Raw genomic sequence first — 23,479 nt, 5'->3', positions numbered from 1 at the left:
GCAGTGTTTCAGATTGTGTCAGTATTTTAGGTGCTATGATTGTATGTGCTTTTCATTTGACTCTTTTCAACGAAACCTGTAGGTTTGAATAGAATGTCTTGCCTCTAAAAGTCAAGTGTATGCTTATGTTATTGGTGAAATCTTTGTATCAGTTAGGGCGAATTTTGGAGAAGGGATTTCATTCTTACCTGATCAGCAAGAAGATTGTTTTATGTGACCTAAGACTGGAGAACTTTCACTTGGTTTTACATATAACTTTAATAGTACTAACAGAGAATAGGGGGATTAACATAATGCCCTTTAGGTGTTCTCTAAAGCAATCTTAATAGTAGTTAACATGTGTATAATGCTTTCGGTTTGCCAGGTACAACAACCTGCGATATCCTATTAGTGTTCTCCATTTACAGATGAGGAAACAGAGGCTTAGAGAGATGAAATTAATTTATCTAAATCTGCACAGCTATAGCTAGTAAGTGGTGGAAATAGGATTTGAACCCAGGTAGTCCAACCCTGGAGTACATCCTCTATTACATTACACTGAGAACCATTACACTATTACGTTAACCATTATAGTGAAAAGCCTACCTGAAATAGAATTTAAGGCGTCATTTGTTGAATTTTAGACTAATTTTTTTTTCAACGTTTATTTATTTTTTTTGGGGGGGACAGAGAGAGACAGAGCATGAACGGGGGAGGGGCAGAGAGAGAGGGAGACACAGAATCGGAAACAGGCTCCAGGCTCTGAGCCATCAGCCCAGAGCCCGACGCGGGGCTCGAACTCACGGACCGCGAGATCGTGACCTGGCTGAAGTCGGAAGCTTAACCGACTGCGCCACCCAGGGGCCCCTAGACTAATTTTAATTGTAAAGTTAAGTAAATTTATTCTTTCTTTATGATGGGATAGTATTCATTCTATTCCGAGTAAGAGAGTACAAATAGTGACCTGCTTAACAGTTTGTTTAAAATTATAAGATACAATTGAGAGTTGAGAATTAAAGATGGAGAAAGGATGAAAGGTAGTACTTGAAGTTTTTCTTCTTCAGGGGAAAAAAAAAACCACAGTAAGCAGGGAGTATGGCCCTCCATCCCTCCCTGAGGAGTGGCATATCAGAACTCCACACTTTTCTGTTTTAACCACTAGACTTCATTTCTTCCCAGTGGAAAAGGCAAGGCAGACATAAGCCGGCAGTGGAAATTTATCCTACTAGAAGTTGCTGTCTGCTTATCATATGAAAAGGAGAAAACATTGCCTTTAGTCAAACCAAGTGTGGTATCAGAAAATGGTGGAAGTAAACGATGATTACTCAAAGCAGAAATAACTAACTGATAGAGAAAGAAGCATAGCTTTTACTTTTAAATAGTTCCTTCCCCTGTGCATTCCAACCTCATTTTTCTTTCACTTCAGATAATGTTCTGCTTTGACAAATTAGTGAAATAAGCTTAGGAAATGTTGCTGTTATGTGGTGGTTTGAAACTCTGCTCCTCTCATTTGCTGGCACCTCGCCTTGCCAGTCATAGTAATGCTGGTCCATTAGCTGTATTTCCCACAGCATGCTGAATGGAACTAAAGCTGTTTTGTTTGTAGCTTTTATTTCTTGAAAAGTTGCCCACCAGATTTCAGATTTAATGCCAGCCACCAGGATGTGTTTTTAAATATCCATGGCTCCAGCCTGATAAACCACGGAAGAATCTCGCCTGACGAAACCTGGCCTCTGTCTATGCTAACAAGCAACCACACTTCTAAATCCCATATAACTTCAGGATTTGCTCTAACTTCCACTCTTTCCCTTCAGGGGAAGGGAACAGTTTCACTTAAAAAACAATTTGAACTGACCCCTATTCTAGATCAATTTGCAATGCATTGAGGTATTAAATGCATTGCACTTGATTTATAGCCTTGTTTACTCTGCATCACCAAACCCTAGTGGGATTCAGAGAGAAGCTGACCACAGCTGAAAATACCCAGATCTGGTTCACCTGAGGAGAGCTCCTATTTGTATTGAAAAAATATGAAATTTCAAGAGTTTAAAAGTAAGTGCAAACAAATAAAGCCATCTGTTCCATTTTGTTCCCTTTACTAGAAGTGCTTTGACCAATTATTTTTCTTTGGTCTACTTGGTTAGGTGTCAAGGTATGCTTTTTAAACACATAGCTTTAGTTTCTGGTGTATCCTTCAAGTTGCACAGACATATTCCACAAATCATGCAGAAGAGAGAGCTTTAAAATTTAGACCCTAGAGAGGAAAGAATTTAGGAAAGTGAATTTGTCAGCTTGGGTGGTCATATCAAAATACTATAGATGAGGTGGCTTAAACATTGAATATTTTCTCACAGTTTTGGAGGCTAGAAACCCCAGATCAAGGGGTTTTAATCAACCCCAGTTTTAATTTCTGGCAAGAACTCTCTTCTTAACTTGCAGACAACCACTTTCTATGTCTTCACATATCTGAAAGAAAGAGAGTTTTGGTCTCTCTTCCTCTTCTTGTAAGGACACCAAGTCTAATAAGGTATCCTTAGTCTGATACCTTGTCAGACTAAGGCCTCATCCTTATGATCTCATTTAACCTTAATTTCCTCCTAAAGACTCTATCCCTATATATCACCACATTGAGGGTTAGGGCTTCAGTATATGAATTTATTTGACTGTGGGTAGAGAATACAGTTCAATCCATGGCAGAAAGTATTTCTTTTTAAGACACTCAAATCATGTTATTGCCCCCAAATTAGACTGACATCTGGTGTGAACAAGGGGGACTTAAACATTTACATTGGTCTCAAGTAGATAGTGCCATATAAAAGTGATGCATTTTATAATACTTTAAAGTGCTATATAGCCTTCTAAAATGAAAATCTGGATTATCGTTTATCTCCTGTGTTACTGTTTTTCTGTTCTGTCTGTTACCATCCAATGTATCCACTCTTAAAGTGTACCTGGATATTTTTCTTTTCTTTAACCTTCAAGCCTTTTTGAGCAGTATGGTAGATATTCTACTAAGCGTGATCTTCCAGGTTTCAATAATACCCATGCTGTTACTTGTCAAAAATTCATTGCCCTAATGTCTAAACTGATGGTCCAGAAAAATGTGATCTTTTTCTTTGACTTTATATGGCCACTTCCTAAATTTTTCTTATCTTCTGAAATAGTTTGGAGAATTCACCTGGGGAAAACTTTTATTTTCCCTTTCAGCTTTCTTTAACATGGACTTCTAAGAGAATCAGATTTGATGTTCAGAACTCCAGAGGTGGTGTGATGTGTCCCTTTAGTTTACAAGGCTGATAATCTGAAGAAAACTTGCTCTCCCAGCCAACCCACAAGTACTGAGCGTTTATGTACTTAACACTGTACAAGGTGCTTTAACTACACAAAATAAATACTTTTCCTGACCCCTAAATTAGGTTAGGCTCCCTTGTCATAATTTCTCTTAAGACTTCGTACTTTCCCTTTGTAGCACATATCATAATTGCTAATAATTAATATTTTGTATAACTATTTGTTTCATGGCTTTCTTTTGTTTGAGGCAGGACTGTAGATGTGTTCGCTATTGTAGCCACTACATTTTATAGAGTTCTTACTCATATTCTGCTCCTAATACATATTTGTTGAGTCAGTAGATGAAAAACATAACTCTTAAGACTATGAGGAAACGATGAATCCAGAATGTGGTACATTCAGGAGGAAAAACGGTTAGGTTTCTTCATTAAATCATTGGCAATATGGGGGTGGTGCTTGGGGGACTCAGTTGGTTAAGCGTCCTACTTCGGCTTAGGTCATGGTGTCATAGTTTATGAGTTCTAGCCCTGTGTCGGTCTCTCTGCTCTCAGCATGGAGTCTGCTTCAGATCTTCTGTCCCCCTGTCTCAGTGCCCCTCCCCCACTCACATGTTCTCTCTTTCTCTCTCAAAAACAAATAAACTTAAAAAAAATCATTGGCAAAATAGGAAGGGGAGGTCTGCCTCACATAACAATTAGATGCGGTATATGGATCTTGTTTGGATATTGATTAATAACAAGACATTTTTGAGGCAGTTGGGTAAATTTGAGTATGAACTAGATATTCAGTAATACCAAGGGGTTGCTGTTAATTTTGTTTAGGTATTGTGGTTACTTAAGAAAATGTCCGTATTTTCTTTTAGAAAAGCATACTAGGAGTGCCTTGGTGGCTCAGTCGGTTAAGCAGCCTACACTTGGTCTCAGCTCAGGTCTTGAACTTAGGGGTCGTGACTTCAAGCCCCGTGTTGGGCTCCATGCTGGGCATGGAGCTTTCTTAAATTAAAAAAAAAAAAAGGAAGAAAAGCACACTAAAATACGGACTATAGAATATTTTAATAGCAGAAAAAAGGGACGTACAAATAAGGGGAGTGAGGCAAAATCTTGATAACTGTTGAATGTAAGTGATGAGTATGTGGGGATTGGTTATATTATTCTGTCTACTTCTGTGAATGCCTGAACATTGTTACAATAAAAAAAATAAGTAAATAAAACCAATGAAACCTGGTCCCTGCCTCTAGGAAGCTCATAATCTAATAAAGGCAAGAAACAAAAATACGTGAAATGAATAAAGACTGAACATACTAAACCAAATAGCAAAGACAGCAATATGAGTTCAAAAAATATGAGACAGCAGTGGGTGAGTCTTTATCAGAGAGACAGGACTTGAGCCTAGCTTTGAAGGATGGAGAGTTCTGTGAGGAGGAAGGCATTCTGAGCTAGAGGAAACAGCTTGAGCTGTTAGGAATATTAAGTAGTCCCTTTAGCTCCAGTCCCTTGTCTCCAGTAGTGGCTGCAATTACGCTCAAGAAGCATGGTGGCTTCGTTCTCAAACTTACCAGAGCAGAAGGTGTAGAGGTATGTAATTTGCACATCTTGTCATTGCGACTGTCATCACCCCCACTTAAATAGCTGGTTAGCATGACTCCACTATATCCATCACTCTCTGCTTTAAACAGAAAGGCCTGTTCTTAGTCTCCTAATTAGTGGGGAACACCAAGAGTGTCACACCTCTACGTGGTAAGAAATAACAAGAATGAGAAGAAGCTGAAGGGAAAACCTTAGTGTTACATTTCTCATGTTCCTAAATTCCTTGGCTTCAGTTACTGTCCCTAAACCGTGCCCAGAAATGGAGAGTTGTCCTTGATAGAGTTAGGAGTTCCTTAGTGTTTTTTGGTTTTGTTTTTTTTTTTAGCTTGAAGAGATATGAAAAATTGACTTGTAAAGCATTTGAAAGTTTCATGCCCTCTCTCTGAGATCTCTCTGTTCAGTTGTGCCTTTTTTTTTCCCCCCCTCTAGGCAAACTAGGCAGAGGTTGTGCCCACTAGTATGAGGCTTTAGTGGAGCACCAGTTCTTGCCCTCAGCTCCTAACTTACTTTAAAACTCCATAGGTCATTAATATAAAACTTGGTTATAATTGGATTAATGGCTTTCCTTTCTATAAATACGTATTCAGGAATGTTATGTGTTCTTGTCATTGTGTCTTTAGTGAGATCTATGGATTTGATAAAGTTTCCCTGCATGTAGCTCTTTTACTGCATAGCAACCCCAAGGCTTGTCATTATGGACCAATCTTCCCCCATGCCCCTGCTCCTCCTGAGGGAAGATAAAGGCTCCAGACACTCTCTGGATAGTGAGCAGTATTTCCTGTTATTAGTATAAGAAAAAAAATGCTCTGAAGAGGAAAGAATAGATTTCACAGATGATGACCTGGGCTTTCTTCCCATTTTGCTGTATTTGTGTTCCTTGAGTCATCTCATTTACACCCATGGCTTTAATAATCATCTGCCTGCATGTCAGAGATTATAAAATAAAATCTAATCTTTGTTTGGCCTCAACTTTTTTCCTTAGCTGTACATTCGTATTCCCATCTGTCTATTTTGTACCTTCACCCAAGATCCTATACCTTAAATTCACCAGAAAGCATAGTGTTTAAATAAATGCTTAGTTCTGGAGACAGATTATGTGGCTTCAGATTTCCCTGTTTCCACTCTGCCCCTCCTTTCCCTACCCAATTCATTTTCACCCTACTTGAAATTGTCTTTTTATAAAATATAAATCAAATTATATAAGTCTCCTACCTAAAACTGTCCAGTTTTTTCCTGAAATACAATCCGTTTCTTCACAAACTAGTCAATGTTTGCCTGTTCCGCTTCTCATTCTCATTCCCATTCCCCCAGCTCATCCTGCTCCAGCCATTTTGGCCTTTTTGTGTTTCTGAAACATGCTGGACTTTTTCTCTCTGCTTAGAATGTTCTGTTTTCAGATCTTTACATGGCTGACTCATTCTGTCATCGGATTCAGAGAGGCCTTTCCTGATCATTCATTCTAAAGAAGCATTGTGCTTTCGTACCTTCTACTTCCTTACCCTGTCTTTTTGGGATACCATAGTAATACAGTCATGGCATGGTGAAGCAGGATAGCATGTGATTATGAGCACAGGCTCCAAACCAGACTCCCTAGGATTGAACTCTGGTTTTGTCTACTTACTAGCTTTGTGATTTGGGGGAAGATAGTTAACCTTTTTGTAGTTCCGTTTTTTGTCTTCTGTGAAATGAGGCCAATAGTAGTACTGATCTTATAGGTTGTAGTAAGGGTTAAATGAATTAAAACTTGAAATGCCCTTGTAACAGAGCCCACAGCTAATGCTGAACCAAGGTTATAGAATTTTTGTCTTCCTAGCCCTTATCAGTCTGAATTTATCTTGTTTGTTTACTTGCTTGGTCTGTTTGTTGTCTGTCTCCTCCATTCTAAACTCTAAGCTCTGCTGCCTATTTCCTTCACTTGCAAACGCCAGCACCTAAAAGGTGCCTGATAAATATTTGTTGAATAATTAAATGAATAGATAAATAACGTTCAATAAATTACTTAATCCCTTGGAGCCATCATTTTCTTTATGTAAAATGTGGGTGATGTGTTCTTGGGAGGATTAACAGAAATAATTTTATGGCCTTGAAACAATATGTAGCACCAAGAACTAATAGAGGTATGTGTCTAGATAATTGTATCCATTATCCATTCACTCAAAAGATTGTTTATCCTCTTACTTTCTTCCTATCCTCCTTAACGGCTTTACTACTTATCTGGTAGCCTAAGATAAAAACTTCAGCCCTCTATGTTTCTCTACCCTGTCTCCTCATCCTACGCCTAATTGTTCAGTATATTCTTTCTAGCCTACCTCTTAAATGTCTATGTAATCCATCTCCTCATCCTGCTAGTTTAGATCCACCTGATTTCTTGCTTAGCCTATTTTAAACAACATTCCAACTGATTGCTCTTCTTTCCACTCTCAACTCTCAATCATCTGCCTTTTTGTTGCCAGAATTCGAGAATATAAATTTGATCACCTCACTCCCTTGTGTAATAACCTTTGATGATTCCCCATTGTCCTCAGATTTCTTAGTAAGTATGTCAGGCTCTTTACAATATGACTTGAGCTTTGGCCTTTTTCTGTCCTCTCCAGCCTTTGTCCATGCTGAATTACTCACGGGGCCCAGATTCACCATGGTGTGACATAGCCTTGCAGCTTTGCTCATGCCTTTTCCTTTACCTTCACTGGTCCTCCCCTTTAGTCTCTCCTTTTTCATTCTGCCTGGTTAATTCCTCCCCAGTTGTCACTCTGTCTCTGAAGCTCTCCATGATTTCCTAACATAGGGGAAATACTTTCCTCTTATTTCCATTCTTCTTATATTATTAGGGATCACATGGTATACTGAGCAGTTCCATGACTGGCATGCTGTTAATCTACCACCTAGCTTCTTTTTTTTTTTTTTTTAAATGTTTACTTATTTTGGGGAGACAGATAGATAGAGTGGGAGAGGGACAGAGAAAGAGGGAGACACAGAATCTGAAGCAGACTCCAGGCTCTGAGCTGTAGGCACAGAGCCCGACGTAGGGGTAGAGTCCACGAAGTGCGGGATCATGACCTGGGCCAAAGTCGGACACTCAACCGACTGAGTCACCCAGGCGCCCCTCTACCGCCTAGCTTCTTAAAGCTAAAACATATTTTTAAAAATGCACGCATATATGTATCTGTGTAAAATACATGTACGTGAAGATGTGTCTGTGTCTGTGTGTGTATGTGTGTGTGTGTGTCCTTCTGTGGAGCCTGGCAGATGGAAGGAGTCCTTATACTGTAATATTCCATCTGCATCTTGGAGGGAACTAACCAGGGAATTAAGATTTTGAGCTTTCTTGAAGCTTAAAGCACAAAGAGTTTATAAGGATAGGAAATCCAAGATTCTTGGCATTTTCTCCAAATGAGGAGAGCAGAAGGATTTCCTGAAGTTCTCCAAAGTTGTACTAGAGATTGGGAATAAGAAAGGGGAAAGGAGGAGGCCATGTTGCTGGGCTCCTGGACAAGATTTGTTTGAGTCTCTGTACTTGAACTGAGCATATCCAACCTGTCTCCATGCTGACTCTGAGCTGAGGCTCCTTTTTGGTTCACAGTTCTGCTCTTCCTAAACTGTCTCCAGACATGCCAGTATCACTCAGATTTCTCCTGCCTTTCGGCTTCCTCAGCAACATCTCTGGTCTTATTGGCCTTGGCTATTGTCCCTTCTTGACCTATTCTGGCCTTTTTTGCTTCTCATGATTCTGCTCTGACAAACACCATGATTCCTGGTATTTGACCCTAGCCTGATCTGATGACTGATTCTGCTATGCCCTTTGGTTTTCCCGGAAGGGGAGCTTGTAGACTGTCATGGGAGCCTGATGATACCCTGGGGCCAGACTATGACAGCCAGGTGTGCTCAGGCCCCTCAGCTGCCTGAGGGGCCCTTCTCTGGGTACTCAGCTAATTGGGGATGGACAGTTACTGCAGTTTTCTGTCAACTTGTCTTTATTGTATTGATAAGATATTTTAGGAGCCTGCAATGCATGCTAATGACTAAGCAGTACGGTTGTCAGGAAGATTGTGAAATGCTTGAGAACAAGGAGAACGTCTTCTGCTCCTTTTGTTTTCCTTTCTCATGGCCCTTCAGCATACTTTAGTCCTCAGTAACTGTCATCAGAATGAATAATAATTACAAGGCGGCTGGATCACAGTTTTTTGTGTTGTTTTATTTTGTTTTAGATTGATCCTCCTGGTGAGAGAATGATTTAACTATTTAACTGTAGTGAAAAATGTATAGGTAGTTACTAGTCCAGAGATTTTTAATTATGCTTTTTTCATGTAACAATAGTTGTTCTCTTATACTATTGAAATTTTGCTGTTGTTAAGGTTATTATATTTTAAGAAAAGATACAAGTCCTTTATTCCTTTTAGAACTGTAACAAGCTAGGAAATAGCATGTCATAGGTTGTTTCCTTCCACAAAAGATTGGGATCCCCATTGATGTCCCGTAAACTTCAAGGCTGATCTTTTCCTTTGGGGCAGAAAATTGGGGCATTTCTGTGTGGAATTGAAATGAAATATATTTGCTAAATAAAATGGAATTTACTCCACAGTAAAAAGAGTAGTTTTATCCAACACAGGCAGTTAAATATATATGGGTCAGCCCTTTCTAAAGACTACAAAAGGGACTCTGTTCCTCTTCAATTTACGTACGCAGCCCAACACTAGGATTGTTTGTGTTAAGAATTTCTAGGTATCTCAGCAAGAATTTTCAGCATCACTAGTTTTAACTACAAATGCATGGTTAGTTTAATAAACATGCACACACGAAACTTCCTTTAAAATTGTGTTAATAATATGAGCTGTTATTTCAAAACTCTGCTCTCTGTTTTGAAAGCTTACAAAGCAGACTGTGCCTTAATCTTTAAACAGTATTTTTGGGAGGTAAAGGGAAGAAGGATGGCTGCACAGGCCTCATTTCTTTATCTGGTTCCACTTTCCATGTCACCTCTTTAAGGGGGAAATTGTGACTTCTTTATTCTTGCAAATGTTGAAGCACTTTCTATTCTGTGCTAAAACTAAGATGCAGCATAATATAGTTTGTACTTTTTTTTTTTTTTTAATGCCTCGATATTAGACCCTGAGACCAGTACCTATGTGATGTTTGGGCCCTAAAATTTTGCATTTAAAATTTTGCTCATTTCACATAAGTAGCATTGTTTCCTTACAGTTGAAGATGCCTGCCGATTATGCGTGAGGTAGAAAGATGATCATGTATACTTTCTGTAGTTAGCACACTTAAAGATGGAGCTTTCAAATTTGTGGTTCTGGTTCAGACTTTGTCTTCATATCTCAGGTTAAAATAGCCACCCTCTTTTGGGAACCTTAGTAGCTCAGTCGGTTAAGTGTCCGACTCTTGGTTTCGCCTCAGATCATGATCTCAAGGTTCGTGAAATTGAGCCCTGCATTGGGTTCTGCGCTGACAGCGCAGAGCCTGTTTGGGGTTCTTTGTCTCTGTCTCTCTTTTTGTCTCTCAAAATAAATAAATAAACTTAAAAAAAAAATAGCCACTGTCTTTGGGTTGGCATTTGCCAGGGTGATGTCTGTGCTATAGTTTCCTGAAAGGCCACTTTAACGAATGATCTTTGGAAGTTACAAAATATTCTTGAGCTTGTATCTAGAACATAGTCGGTGTTTGATAAATATTTATAAATTTTGTGCATACATATCTGCATGACTTCCTGTATCTTTCTGTATTTCCTCACCATGTTTTATTAGAAAATGCATGTATTAATAAATATTACAGCAGTGTTCTTAACTGTACGTACAAACTGTGTGCTCAGCAAACCTAGCTTGTGTTTTACATTACTTTATAACATAAACAGGTGCTTATATAACTTAAGAAGGAATCTCATGTTCAGCACTTCATGTGATTTCAGACATGGTATTTGGACTCAAACTTGAATTCAAATCCTATCCTTGAACAAGAGACAGTCTTTTTAAGCTTCTCATTTGTTATCTTTAAAATCAAAATAACATCATTTTTCACAAGGTTGATATAACAATTCAATTAAAAAGATAGGGGCTTCTGGGTGGCTCAGTTGGTTAAGTGCCAGACTCTTGATTTTGACTCAAGTTATGATCTCACAATTCATGAGATCGAGCCCCACATCAGGCTCTGCACCGAGAGCAGAGAACCTGCTTGGGATATTCTCTCTCTCTCTCTCTCTCTCTCTCTCTCTCTCTCTCTCTCTCTCTCTTTTTCTCTTTCTCTCTCTTCCTCTTTCTCTCTGCCCCTCTACTTCATGTTCTCTCTACCTCTCTTTTTTTCTCAAAATAAATAAATAAACATTAAAAAAAAAGATCTTCTATAACAAGCATATAGCAATGTGCTTGATGCAAGTAAACATTTAATAAATAGTGGCTGCTGCTGTTATTTTTGTCACCATCATTGTCAGTAGTCATCAGGCTACTGTTAAAGAATTACTATAATTACATTTACTCTTGGTAAATCCCATCATAAAAGTTCACTTCATTTATTTATTTATTTGATGATGGGCTGTTTCTTTCTTTCTTTATTTGATGATGGTCCAGAAAACAGAAATGTTGTCTTGAGTCTTCTGGAGGGAAGAATGCTTCCTGTTCTCTCAGTCTGCCTCATATTTTTAATGTATTTTTGTGGGACCAACTTGTGTGTCTAGGATTGGCCATAGACCATACTTTTATGATGAATAAATTCTCTAAGAATATAGCATTTTCATAACGGAGTATTTAACTTTAAAAAGAAAACTCTTGAAGAAATACTGGCAAGTCACACAGCTCAGCAGCAGATAAAAATGCGTAGGCCACTTCCCAGAGCTTCCCTAGTAGTTTATTGTATTAAAAAAAATTTTTTTTAATGTTTATTTATTTTTGAGAGACAGAGACAGAGTACGAGTGGGGGAGGGACAGAGAGAGAGGGAGACACAGAATCCAAAGCAGGCTCCAGGCTCTGAGCTGTTAACACAGAGCCCGGCACAGGGCTCGAACCACAAACCATGAAATCATGATCTGAGCTGAAGTCAGACCCTTAACCGACTGAGCCACCCAGGCGCCCCTTCCCTAGTAGTTTAAATTTTTTGTTTTTAATGTTTATTTATTATTGAGAGAGACAGAGACAGAGTGTGAGCATGGGAGGGGCAGAGAGAAAAGGAGACAGAATCCAGAGCAGCTTCCAGGCTCTGAGCTTGCTGTCAGTACAGAGCCTGACACGGGGCTTGAACTCACAAACTGCGAGATCATGACCTGAGCCGAAGTCGGACATTTAACCAACTGAGCCACCCAGGCGCCCCCCCACCATCCCTAGTAGTTTAAAGACAGAATGCTCCCCACCGTCCTCCTGACACATACACAAGAGTTAAGTAGATATGGGTGAACACAGACATGACCATTTGGAAGCAGGTGAGAGAAAGGCCCCTACCACCATATACAGTTTTGAGCTTCTTACAGTCCTGGTCCTCTCTGCCCTCTTTCCTTGAAATATGCCCCTTTACCCACCCTGCACACATAAGCACAAGGCAGAACACAGTACTTGGTCCTCTCCCTGTTCTTCCCACTCCTGTCAAAACTCATGATCCTGAAGAGCTCATGTTACAAGCTACTCAAGTTATGTGTAATCAAAGACAGGAGTTTGCAAATTTAAGGAATCTCTCACTGGTGAATTTTGCTTTAGAAGAAAATACTTAGGGGGCGCCTGGGTGGCGCAGTCGGTTGAGCGTCCGACTTCAGCCAGGTCACGATCTCGCGGTCCGGGAGTTCGAGCCCCGCGTCGGGCTCTGGGCTGATGGCTCAGAGCCTGGAGCCTATTTCCGATTCTGTGTCTCCCCCTCTCTCTCTGCCCCTCCCCCGTTCATGCTCTGTCTCTCTCTGTCCCAAAAATAAATAAACGTTGAAAAAAAAAAATTAAAAAAAAAAAAAGAAGAAAATACTTAGGAATGGGAAAGAAATAATGGGATGTTCTTCCCTTCCAAACCCTACCTCTCCTCTGTTTAAAATAAGATATTTTTCTAATATCTAAAACTCAGAATGAGAAGATATGCAATTGGCAGTTATATAGACAGGCAACTCTACAATAAAATTCCCCCTGTGAATGGGTTATTCTTTTTTAGGGTAAGTAAGTGGTAGTTATTTTAAAAAAATTTCGAGACTGGGGCGCCTGGGTGGCTCAGTCGGTTGAGTGTTCGACTTCAGCTCAGGTCATGATCTCACAGTTTGTGAGTTCGAGCCCCACATCGGGCTCTGTGCTGACAGCTCGGAGCCTGGAGCCTGCTTCAGATTCTGTGTCTCCTTCTGTCTCTGCCCCTCCCTCACTTGTGCTCTGTCTCTCTCTATCAAAAATAAATCAAAAAAAAATTTCAAGACTCATAAGTTTACTTGGTTTTCTTACATATCAACTGTTCCTTTAGTATAGGTGATCCTCACTTTGCACAGTTGTGTATGACCACAAAAAGGCTATTCAGGTTAAAACCATGAAAAGCAATCTTAATCATCAATGAGTAAACCAAGTTGCTTTATAAACTTTGATGATTTTTGTCAAAACATTAAATCTCTTGTTATCAGTTATAAATGTATATGGAAATAAATAGTAAAACTAATAAGTGTGTTAATATTTACACAGTACAATTTAAAACATTAGAAACATTGCAAATTAAGGTATTTCTTTGTAAAAAAAAACCTGTGGAGAATAATCTGAACAGTGCTTGTCTTTGTATCATAACTTACGATATGAAGCCAGTATCTTTTCTGATGCCTTGACGAATTGCCATACTCCTAAGTTTGCATCAGCTCCCAACATTTTATCCTTAATGCTTTCAATGTCGTGAAATATCTCCATATTGCCTTAATGTGAAGTTTTTTACCAGCCTGTCACTTCCTCTAGACATCTTTATTCTTTTCATCACAACTACTTTTCTTATTTATGTCAATAAGTTTGCTGCTCCCAAGTTCCTCTGGCATTGCTAGGGTCTCTCAAATAGTGACAGTTTCAACATTTCTGTGGTCAGATCTTCAGTAACTACATTTACAAATGGATCCAGTTTTACTTCTAGCATTGATCACTTTACATTTCTTTGGTCCTCCGTTTTTGTTGGCCAGTTCTGTCTTTTGATTATTCATCCTTGTAAAATGTATGTGGCAGCACTACATGTTTTACTGTCTGTCTGTGAACTGAATAACAGATGCAAACTGACCAATCACTTTCAGACTTTGAAAGAAGTGACCTGATTGGTCACTGATGCACATCTGTTATTTATGTAGTGTTTTGTGAACCGAAAAGCGAGTAGTGAGATTTTTATTTTATGCAGTTTCATGCAGTTAGTCACAGCTAATATAATGTGGTAAGTGTGAACCACATTGTTAAGTGACTGGGGTTACTTAACTGAACTGTGGCAACTGAAATTTACACATATAAGAACCATGTACAGCAAGGATATCTATGCTGGAAAACTGTCACGTAGGCCAGATTATAAAAGCTGATCCAGATCCAAAGATTGCTTTCACTTTCTTTTACAGTTACTACCTCAGCAAGCAAATAAGGGAAAGATGTGAAATCAAAGATACATGGGAGGCAGGTAGATTCACCTCCCTGGTGTCGCCCGGTGTCCTGAAGATGTTTCTGAAGTTTAGTGGTCTCAGCAACCCACTGGGCTTGATGCATTTATCCCTTTTGTGGGGATGCCATTGAGAATTAGAGACGCAAAGTTAATTGCTCAAGTTTTCACAAATAGTTAATGGCAGCATAGCACTAGAGGTTAGGTCTTTTGGTACTTTGAGCACATCTTACTACTCCTGTGTGATGGGCTGTGAGAAAATGCGGACTGAGGAACTTTTCATTGTTAAAGACGCTCTACTCTATAATACCTCAGATATCAAACCAATAGGACTTTCATCTCTCTTACTGCTAATAGGGACAGGAACAATCTTGCACCTCTGTAGCTTTTTGGACAAGGAGCCCTAATCCAGAATATATATATCAGTTAGCATTGCAAGCTGAAAAATCCTTTAAGCTTCTAGATTCTAGCAGAACATACTTCTGGTATATCAGTTGCAGCTCCCACACTGCTTTACGAGGTTTTCTCTGACATAATGAAGCCTTTGACCATCACTGCTACTTTGAAAATCAAAGCCTTTTGGTCTCTAATGGAATGTTTATAAAAATACTCCATTTTGAAATTTGCTCAGGAAAAGGAAGTATGGTAAATGATGTTAGAATTCCCTCTGGCTTGCCTTGGCATTGATTCATTTAATGTTATGTACTCTGGAAATGTCTGGAATTAGTGTGAATCAGAGTATTAAAACCCAAAGTTAAATAAGCCGTTATCTTCATTGTCTTCTTTTATGGAAGTATCGCATCAGATATGCAGTCCTAATTGTTATTTCTATATGACTTGATTAATTTCTCTTTGCCAAATTTAATATAGCTACCTTTGTAAGCTAAAAATTCCTAATAACTATGTCAAAGTCTTATATGTTTCCATTCTTTTGCTAAGGTTGAAGTTTGCAAGGTTTTTTTGGTTTGGTTTTTTTTGTTTGTTTGTTTGTTTTGGAAGGAGCAGTATAAGATGGCAAACCTGTAGTAAAAAACAAAACAAAAAACCCACAAAACTGTACTGTGTATATGTTGTCCTCTGTTGCTTTCTTTGGTGTCAGTGAAAAAAAAAAAGAAAGAAAAACAGTCCAAAGTATGAAACATTCAATTTAGTAATATAACAACTCATAATACTTACATGTAATAGAGGCCCATGGACCTTCGGCCCATCCTGTCCTGCGGTGTTGGCTCTGTCTTGCTGTGTCAGGCATTGATGCATCTTAAAGTAAGAAAATAACATTTATTCAAGAAGTATTTAATGAGGACTACCGTATACCAGGAGTTGTTCTAGGGGGCTAGCAGTAAACATAAGATGGTCAAACTCCCTGCTTTCCTGGAGCTTATACTTTAATTGGAGAGAGAGAGAGACAAAAACAGATTACATTGATTGATTAATTAATTGATCAGTTCCATGGCTTTCACTGTACATTTCTGTTAGTTTGCCCACCAGTACAAGCCTCTTATTAGCATGGTAAAAAGGTCTGATCACTCAGAGTATTATAGACTTGTAAAGTATTGAAATGGAACTTTGGGGAATTGAGGGCAGTGACCTTTTAGAAAACCGCCAGCTCCATCAGTGACTTCTGCTTGCTTGTCCCTGTCATATGTGCTCCATTGCTGGCCTTTGTTGTTAGTTCTCATGGCACTTCAGCTTTCTCTCTGAAGTAACACAATACATGGTTAGGGCTGTCCTTTTGACTTCAACTCAGAACCATTTATTAACTTGCTTCTTTTCAAAACAGAATTTTAAAAATAAACATAGGGGCAAATGTAGCATCTTAAAGTGACATTATATTTGAAATTCCAGGCTGAAACCTAGAATAAGAAACTAAATATTTTGGGAAACATTTCTTATTTGTCACTTGTCTTTCCTTATGTAAGCCTCTGAGTTCCCAAGGACATCCTTTGGTAATAGCTGACTTACTATCTAGTAACATTATTCGATTTTATTTTATTTTATTTTTTTTAATTTTTTTTCAACGTTTATTTATTTTTGGGACGGAGAGAGACAGAGCATGAATGGGGGAGGGGCAGAGAGAGAGGGAGACACAGAATCTGAAACAGGCTCCAGGCTCCGAGCCATCAGCCCAGAGCCCGACGCGGGGCTCGAACTCCCGGACCGCGAGATCGTGACCTAGCTGAAGTCGGACGCTTAACCGACTGCGCCACCCAGGCACCCCAGCATTATTCGATTTTAAATCGTTTGATTTTTTTCATTTGAGTTTACCTTTATTGTAAAAATTGCACTTAAGAAAAAAATTTTTGATAAGCTAATTTTAAGGCTGTCACTTTTGCCGTTCGCATTAAAAAAACATGATACACAATTTTTCCATTTAAAAATATGTGGGTTATTTGCTTATGCCACAGTGGTTACAGTCAAGAACTCACTAACATTTTTGCTGATGTCCTTAAGATCTTTGTTCACTCTTTAAAATTCTCTCACAGAAACTACAGCTCTTTCAACTATAGCATTTACAAACCAAACATTTGTCTCTAACAAAGAAAGAAAAACTACTAGCATTCATTTAACCAGATATTCATAGTAGTAACTTTGTCTTTAAAATAGGGAGGCTTATTACTGTATTTGGTTTTGTTTTTGTTATACCTGTGGTTTTTGCTTTGTTTTTTAGAAGGGAGTGTGCTCTTTCCGGGAGTTCAGTTAGTTGCAATGAGTAGATCAATATTCAGTACCATGTCTTTTAAGGCCCTTTCTAACTCTGAGATTTTATGAATCTATATTTACCTTTGCCCCACTTTTTACTCTTAGTGACCAGCCAGAGCAGGGATTGTGTCAGAGTGAACTACAGCATGAATTGGGCTGTATGTAGGAGAAGGTGTTGGGCATTGAGTGAGAGGCATACAACATGTAGTGGTTGACTCTAAAAGGTAGTTGCTGTGGATTTCCTCTCCTTTATGTTTTTTTTTTTTTAATACCTAGTACATTTTCTTACTTGTAATACTTTTATAATTAGGGGGAAAAGGAAGAAAAAGATAAACCCATAGGTAGAAACAATTTTTAGAAGTTACCTTGTTGGGGCACCTGGGTGGCTCAGTTAGTTAAGTGTGTGACTCGATTTTGGCTCAGGTTATGATCTCACAGTTCGTGGATTCAAGACCCCACATAGGGCTCTGTGCTAACAGCCTGGAGCCTGCTTGGGATTCTCTCTCCCTCTCTCTCTGGCCTTCCCTAACTTGCTCGCATGCAGATGCACTCTCTATCGCTCACTCAAAATAAGTAAGTAAACTGAAAAACGAAGAAGAAGAAGAAGAAGAAGAAGAAGAAGAAGTTACCTTCTCAAATACTTCCCTCCAGACAATCCGTGAATTCTTCAAGATGGATCAATATTTAAGTCATCAAAAAGATGATTAAAAGGAGGCTTTTTAAAAGAACTTCTGTGGCAAGAAATATTTTTCACGGGGTTAGAATGTAAGGCTTACGTTTATTGGCTTGTAAGAAGCAGTTTTCTTGAAAGATGGAATTTTCTTTGGTGTTCAGATGGAATTTAAGGTAGGCGTTTTATATCCATTGGAGCTGGGACAGTCTTATTGATCTTTGTATCCCCCACTCTGGATAATACCATGAGCCTGTAATAGGTGCTCAGAAGCGTTTTCTGAGCTGAACCCAGTACCCATTCTTAAGGGAATAATGAAAACAAGATAATGCTGAGTAAAAGAAGTGAATTTTTGATGTGTTCTTTTTCATTTACTCTCCAAAATGTTCCTTTCCAGGAAATGTAGAAATGTTTTTATGCCTAATATATTGGAACCACAGGTACTGACTTTGTATTTGAAAGTTGGAAGAAATGAGATTGATGTCCCACACAGTTGTAAAATGCCAAAAATAAGTAGAAATGAAATGAATTAAAGCCCAGTGTTCAGAAGGCCAAGTAAAAGCTTCAGATCAAGGGTGGCTATAATTGAAAGGGTCCAAATAAGTATTTAAAACCACCCCTGCTGGGACTGCTAAGATTTCTGAATTTCAAATTGGCATTTTATGTTTGACAAGGTGACATTGTACAAGAAATGTATTGTAAAACACTGCTGTACGATAGGAAAATGATTGAATGTAAATATTTCAAGATGTGGACCACTGTTCAAATGTTATCATAAATCTTTGCCATTGTTTTAGGGGATAACCCTGCATGCATATATGAGCTGAATTGATAGAGCTAGCTCTTGGAAGGGAAGTCAGCAGTGAGTTTCTGCCTCTCTGCCATGACTAGTCTTATTTGACCACAAAAGTATCCTACGAGATCTTTGCCAGTATTATCATATGCATATTATTACATACAGTGCAGAAACTCTTTTTTGAAGATACTACATCTGTCTGGTATTGCTTTTGAACTGTTCCATCGACTGGTCTGAAAGGTCACTGGTATGTGAGATTAGAATGGGCTGACATAGTTTGCACCCTTAACTTTGAAAAAGAAAGAAAAAAGCTTGAACTGTAAAGTTAACTGTCCTTCCATTCCTTGCAGGTTTGGAAGGTTTACAGTAGCTGCTCTTCAGTCCAAAGTAGAACAGCATGAACGTGAAACCAATCGCCTCAAGAAAGCCCTGGAACGAAGTGATAAATATATAGAGGAACTAGAATCTCAGATTGCACAGCTAAAAAATTCAAGCGAAGAGAAGGAAGCTATAAATTCCATTTGCCAGAGAGCACTTTCTACAGATGGCAAGGGGAGCCTAGGCGGTGAGGAGGATATGGCATCAAAGAATCAAGGTGATGGTGCCAGAAAGCAGCTTGGCTCATCCACCTCAAGTTCTCACCTGCCAAAGCCTTCCAGCAGTTCTGCCAGGCAGGAAAGCACCAGCAAAACAGAACCAAATTGTTCTAAGAACAAAGACCTGTATCAGAAACGGGTGGAAATAATGTTAGATGTGACAGATACAAGTATGGATACTTACTTGGAAAGAGAATGGGGTAATAAGCCAAGTGATTGTATACCCTACAAAGATGAAGAACTTTATGATCTTCCAGCTCCTTGTACTCCTTTGTCCCTTAGTTGCCTTCAGCTCAGTACTCCAGAAAATAGAGAGAGCTCTGTGGTCAAAGCAGTGGGTTCCAAAAAGCACTCAAACCATCTCAGAAAATTGGTGTTTGATGATTTTTGTGATTCTTCGAATGTTTGTACTAAAGATTCATCAGAAGATGATAGAAGTGAAAATGAAAAGAAATCAGAATGTTTTACTTCCTCAAAGACAGGGTTTTGGGATTGTTGTTCCACGAGCTATGCCCAGAGCTTGGATTTTGAAAGCTCAGAGGGAAACACAATAGCAAATTCTGTTGGAGAAATTTCTTTAAAATTAAGTGAGAAATCAGGCTCATGCATATCCAAGAGGTTGAATTCTATTCGCTGTTTTGAAATGAATCGGACAAGAACATCCAGTGAAGCATCAATGGACGCAGCTTACCTTGACAAAATATCTGAGTTGGATTCAATGATGTCGGAGTCAGACAACAGCAAGAGCCCTTGTAATAACGGTTTTAAGTCAGTAGATTTGGATGGGTTATCAAAGTCCTCTCAAGGCAGTGAATTTCTTGAGGAACCAGATAAGTTGGATGAAAGAACTAAGCCAAACCTTTCCAAAGGTTCTCTAACTACTGATCAGTTAGAAAATGGAAATGAATGGAAACCCACTTCTTTTTTTCTCCTCTCTCCATCTGACCAAGAAATGAATGAAGATTTTTCACTCCATACCAGTTCTAACCCAGGAACTAATGAAATCAAACCACCGAGCTGTTTGTTTCAGACTGAGTTTTCCCAGGGTGTTTTGTTAAGCAGTTCACACCGGCTATTTGAAGATCAGAGGTTTGGATCATCTTTGTTTAAGATGACCTCAGAGATGCATGGTCTTCATAACCACCTTCAATCTCCTTGGTCTACTTCTTTTGTGCCTGAAAAGAGGAATAAAAATATCAATCAGTCAACGAAAAGAAAAATCCAGAGCAGTCTTTCCAATGCCAGCCCATCAAAAGCAACGAAAAGTTGACTCATTAGAAAGGTGTCATTTGTGTTTTCGTCCTGAGAGGAATATAAGTTTTTAAAGTTACTTTTTCCCTCATAAAAGTTCTGTACAATTTTGAATTGATAATCTGTAGTCAAGTGTCAAGTCAGAATGGTGAATTAGCCTGTACCCAGAATACTTTTAAAGAATTTGTCCTTTTTCATTTTCATTTGGGGATCTTTTTAATCAGCAAAGGTAGGGAGAGGGTTTCTTTTAATGAATATTGTATGTATCTGGTTTGGGTGTATTTTGTTTTCTTGAGTCTTGATTTAGCTGTTAGATACAGTGGCCTGTAAATGAGCCTCAATTGTCTTCAGAACGTGGATTTCTTCAATAAAACTTTTCATATTGTCTACACACTGCTTATAAGACACTTGAGTTTCTTTAAAGCTTTCCTTGGGTGGAAGTTATTTTGCCTGCCCCTTTTTATTTATGTTTAGTGATGGCCCAACTTTTAGGCAAGGCCATGGTGGAAAAATAGCACTCTAAGCTTAGTCCAGTATTCATTTGCTTTTTTTTTTTTTTTTTTTTTTTTTTTTTTAGGTTTTATGTATGTTTGCGTTTTTAACATTGTGTTTTGTCCGGTTTTTGTGAAAACATTTTGCTAGTATGAAAGAATACGTTTTGTATATGAAAATACTTGTTTTATATCGGGTAGCTTTCATTTGCTCATCTTTTTGTGTGCGTCGAAAATCAGAAATTGAGCCTACTTTGGAAAGAAGGCACAGAACGGTTGGGTTTGGAGGATCCTAAACATGGTAGCTTTATTGTTCCAGATACACAGGTGCAGAACTGCCCTTTGCCAAGTTCTTGATCCACTTTTATCCTGGTGGGGCTTTTTTTGGAGTGATCAAGTTCTTGTTTGCATGTTACTATTCTTTGTGGAAACTGTATGCATGGTAGCGTTCTTGCTTGCACTGTTTTCCTTACTTAAGAAAAAAAGTTTTAGTTGGCTAATAGAATATCTTTTATGTAGGATAAAAATTTTTTTCATGAAGAATGTTAAGGAGATGAGAATAGGTGAGCTAAGCACAATTTTTAATTTGGGCTCCGAAAAAGTATATTCTAAACATGTTTGGTATGCCTAAATAGGCCTTTCAAAATGGTTTGTATGCTAATGACTTGTTTATCTAATGTGCACTGAACATTTTACATTAATACTGTACTGTTTTACATTAATACTGCATGCTTTTCTATGTGAATTGAATAAAGGATGTCATAAGCACTGTAATCCTTGATGGTGTCTCAGATATTGAATTAGCCTATAAAGACCAGTAAAACTTGTAATTTTTAATTGGTCATGATAATATAGGGGTTGACAAACTATGGAGCATGGACCAAATCTGGCCTATACCTGTTTTTTGTGGAAGGAAGTTCCGTGAACTATAAAAATGGTTTTTGCGCTTTTTGATGGTCTTTGAAAATCCAAAATACTTCCTAATACAGAAAAATGATATAAAATTCAAATTTCAGTGTTTCTAAATAAAGTCTTTATTAGAACATAGCTACACTCATTTGTTTACGTAATATCTGTAACTGCTTTTGCGTTGCAGTGGCAGAGTTGAATAGTTGCCGCTGAGACCGTATGGCCCACAAAGCCTAAAATATTTACTGTTTGGCCTTTTACAGAAAAATTTGCTGACCCCTGTTATAATAGATTCTAAGGATTCAATAAAACCATAAAAGTATAACAAATCAGTTTTATGATTTGAAGAATCATGCCCTCCACTTTTGGAAATAATAAGGGCCCAAAAGAAAAGCTAATGTAAAGCATCATTTTTATTTTATCATGTATGTTTTCCAATAAATATTTGTGTGGGATGTTTTCTTTTGATGTGTTAATGGATACTCTTAGAGATATTAATAGTTTAGGTGTCTTTGACAATGTGGTAAATATATTTGAAATTTCACTAAATATAAAAACCTACAATTTTTCTCAGTAATCACAGAGTAAACTTGGGGGTAAGCCTCACTCTAATTCTGTCTGTAACTCTTCTTTACTATGAATGTGTCAGTTTTAAATTCATTAATCCAGTATAAACTGACAGTGTGCCATGGCAATCCAGAATGTGTAACCTGATTTACTAATGCCTAATCAGGGTTAGTGTCTATATTGGACCAGAGTATTTCCCAGCTGCTTCAGAAACCTTGCTCCATCCTTCCTAAAACAATATTTCATGTATTAAATTAAACCTGTGACTTTTTCAGTTGAAGGTAATAACCTCCAGGATTTTATTTTTTTAATGTTTATTTTTGAGAGAGAGAGGGAGAGAGAATGAGGGGAGGGGGGAGGGTGGAGAGAGAGGGAGACAGAGGATCTGAAGCAGGCTTTGAGCTCTGTCAGCACAGAGCCCAATGTGGGGCTCAGACTCACAAACCACAAGATCATGACCTGAGCTGAAGTCAGAAACTTAACCAACTGGGCCACTCAGCCACCCCTGCAGGATTTTATTTTAATCACGTATTCTCATTTGTACTCTTTTACCATAATCTGATATATCATAATAAGTACAGTGGTTTCATATTTTCAAGTACATCTATTATATGCACACTGTAAACACAAAAACTTCTATTGAAACCAAGTACTTTGCTAAATTTTATTTCCTAATAATCCTCTTTTCAAACTCTGTGAGTCAAGAACTCTTATCCCCACCTTACAAATAAGTGAATTGAAGATTAGTGATTACATGGCTGGAATGGGACAGAACCATGTTTTAGAGCTGGGCCTCTGACTCCAGACCTTGTACTCTTCCTCCCCCATGCATGAGAGTTCGCATTTGTAGGCCAAAGGATGAATGGAATTGAAATTTCCAAGGATTCTTTTTAAAGTACTACTTTAGAAGTATTAGCATGTTTCTTTTCAAGTAGCATTTAATTCCTGCCAGTGTTCCAGGGTCTAACTCCACTACTAAGGTAGAAGCTCAAGGATGGAAGTTGTGTGCCACTTTTAACTGTAGAAAGATTCACATTAACTCTGACATGTAGCCTCTCCCTACTGAGAGGCTATGTTAGAAAAAGATGCA

The 23,479-nt window shown here is 38.4% G+C and overlaps 1 protein-coding gene across 1 annotated transcript in view; it reads left to right on the top strand.

Moving 5' to 3' along the window:
• The window catches only part of OBI1 (ORC ubiquitin ligase 1), a 41,798-nt gene extending 19,838 nt beyond the window's left edge, over positions 1-21,960 (top strand). The window contains exon 6 of the mRNA XM_047871640.1: positions 18,926-21,960. Within this exon, the coding sequence (XP_047727596.1) occupies positions 18,926-20,441 (1,516 nt within the window). The 3' untranslated portion in view covers positions 20,442-21,960. The remainder of the gene's footprint in view (positions 1-18,925) is intronic.
• Positions 21,961-23,479: the final 1,519 nt, after the last annotated feature.

This window comes from Prionailurus viverrinus, chromosome A1 (genome assembly GCF_022837055.1).
Source record: "Prionailurus viverrinus isolate Anna chromosome A1, UM_Priviv_1.0, whole genome shotgun sequence".
Lineage (NCBI taxonomy): Eukaryota > Metazoa > Chordata > Mammalia > Carnivora > Felidae > Prionailurus > Prionailurus viverrinus.
This window is presented reverse-complemented; position numbering and strand designations above follow the sequence as displayed.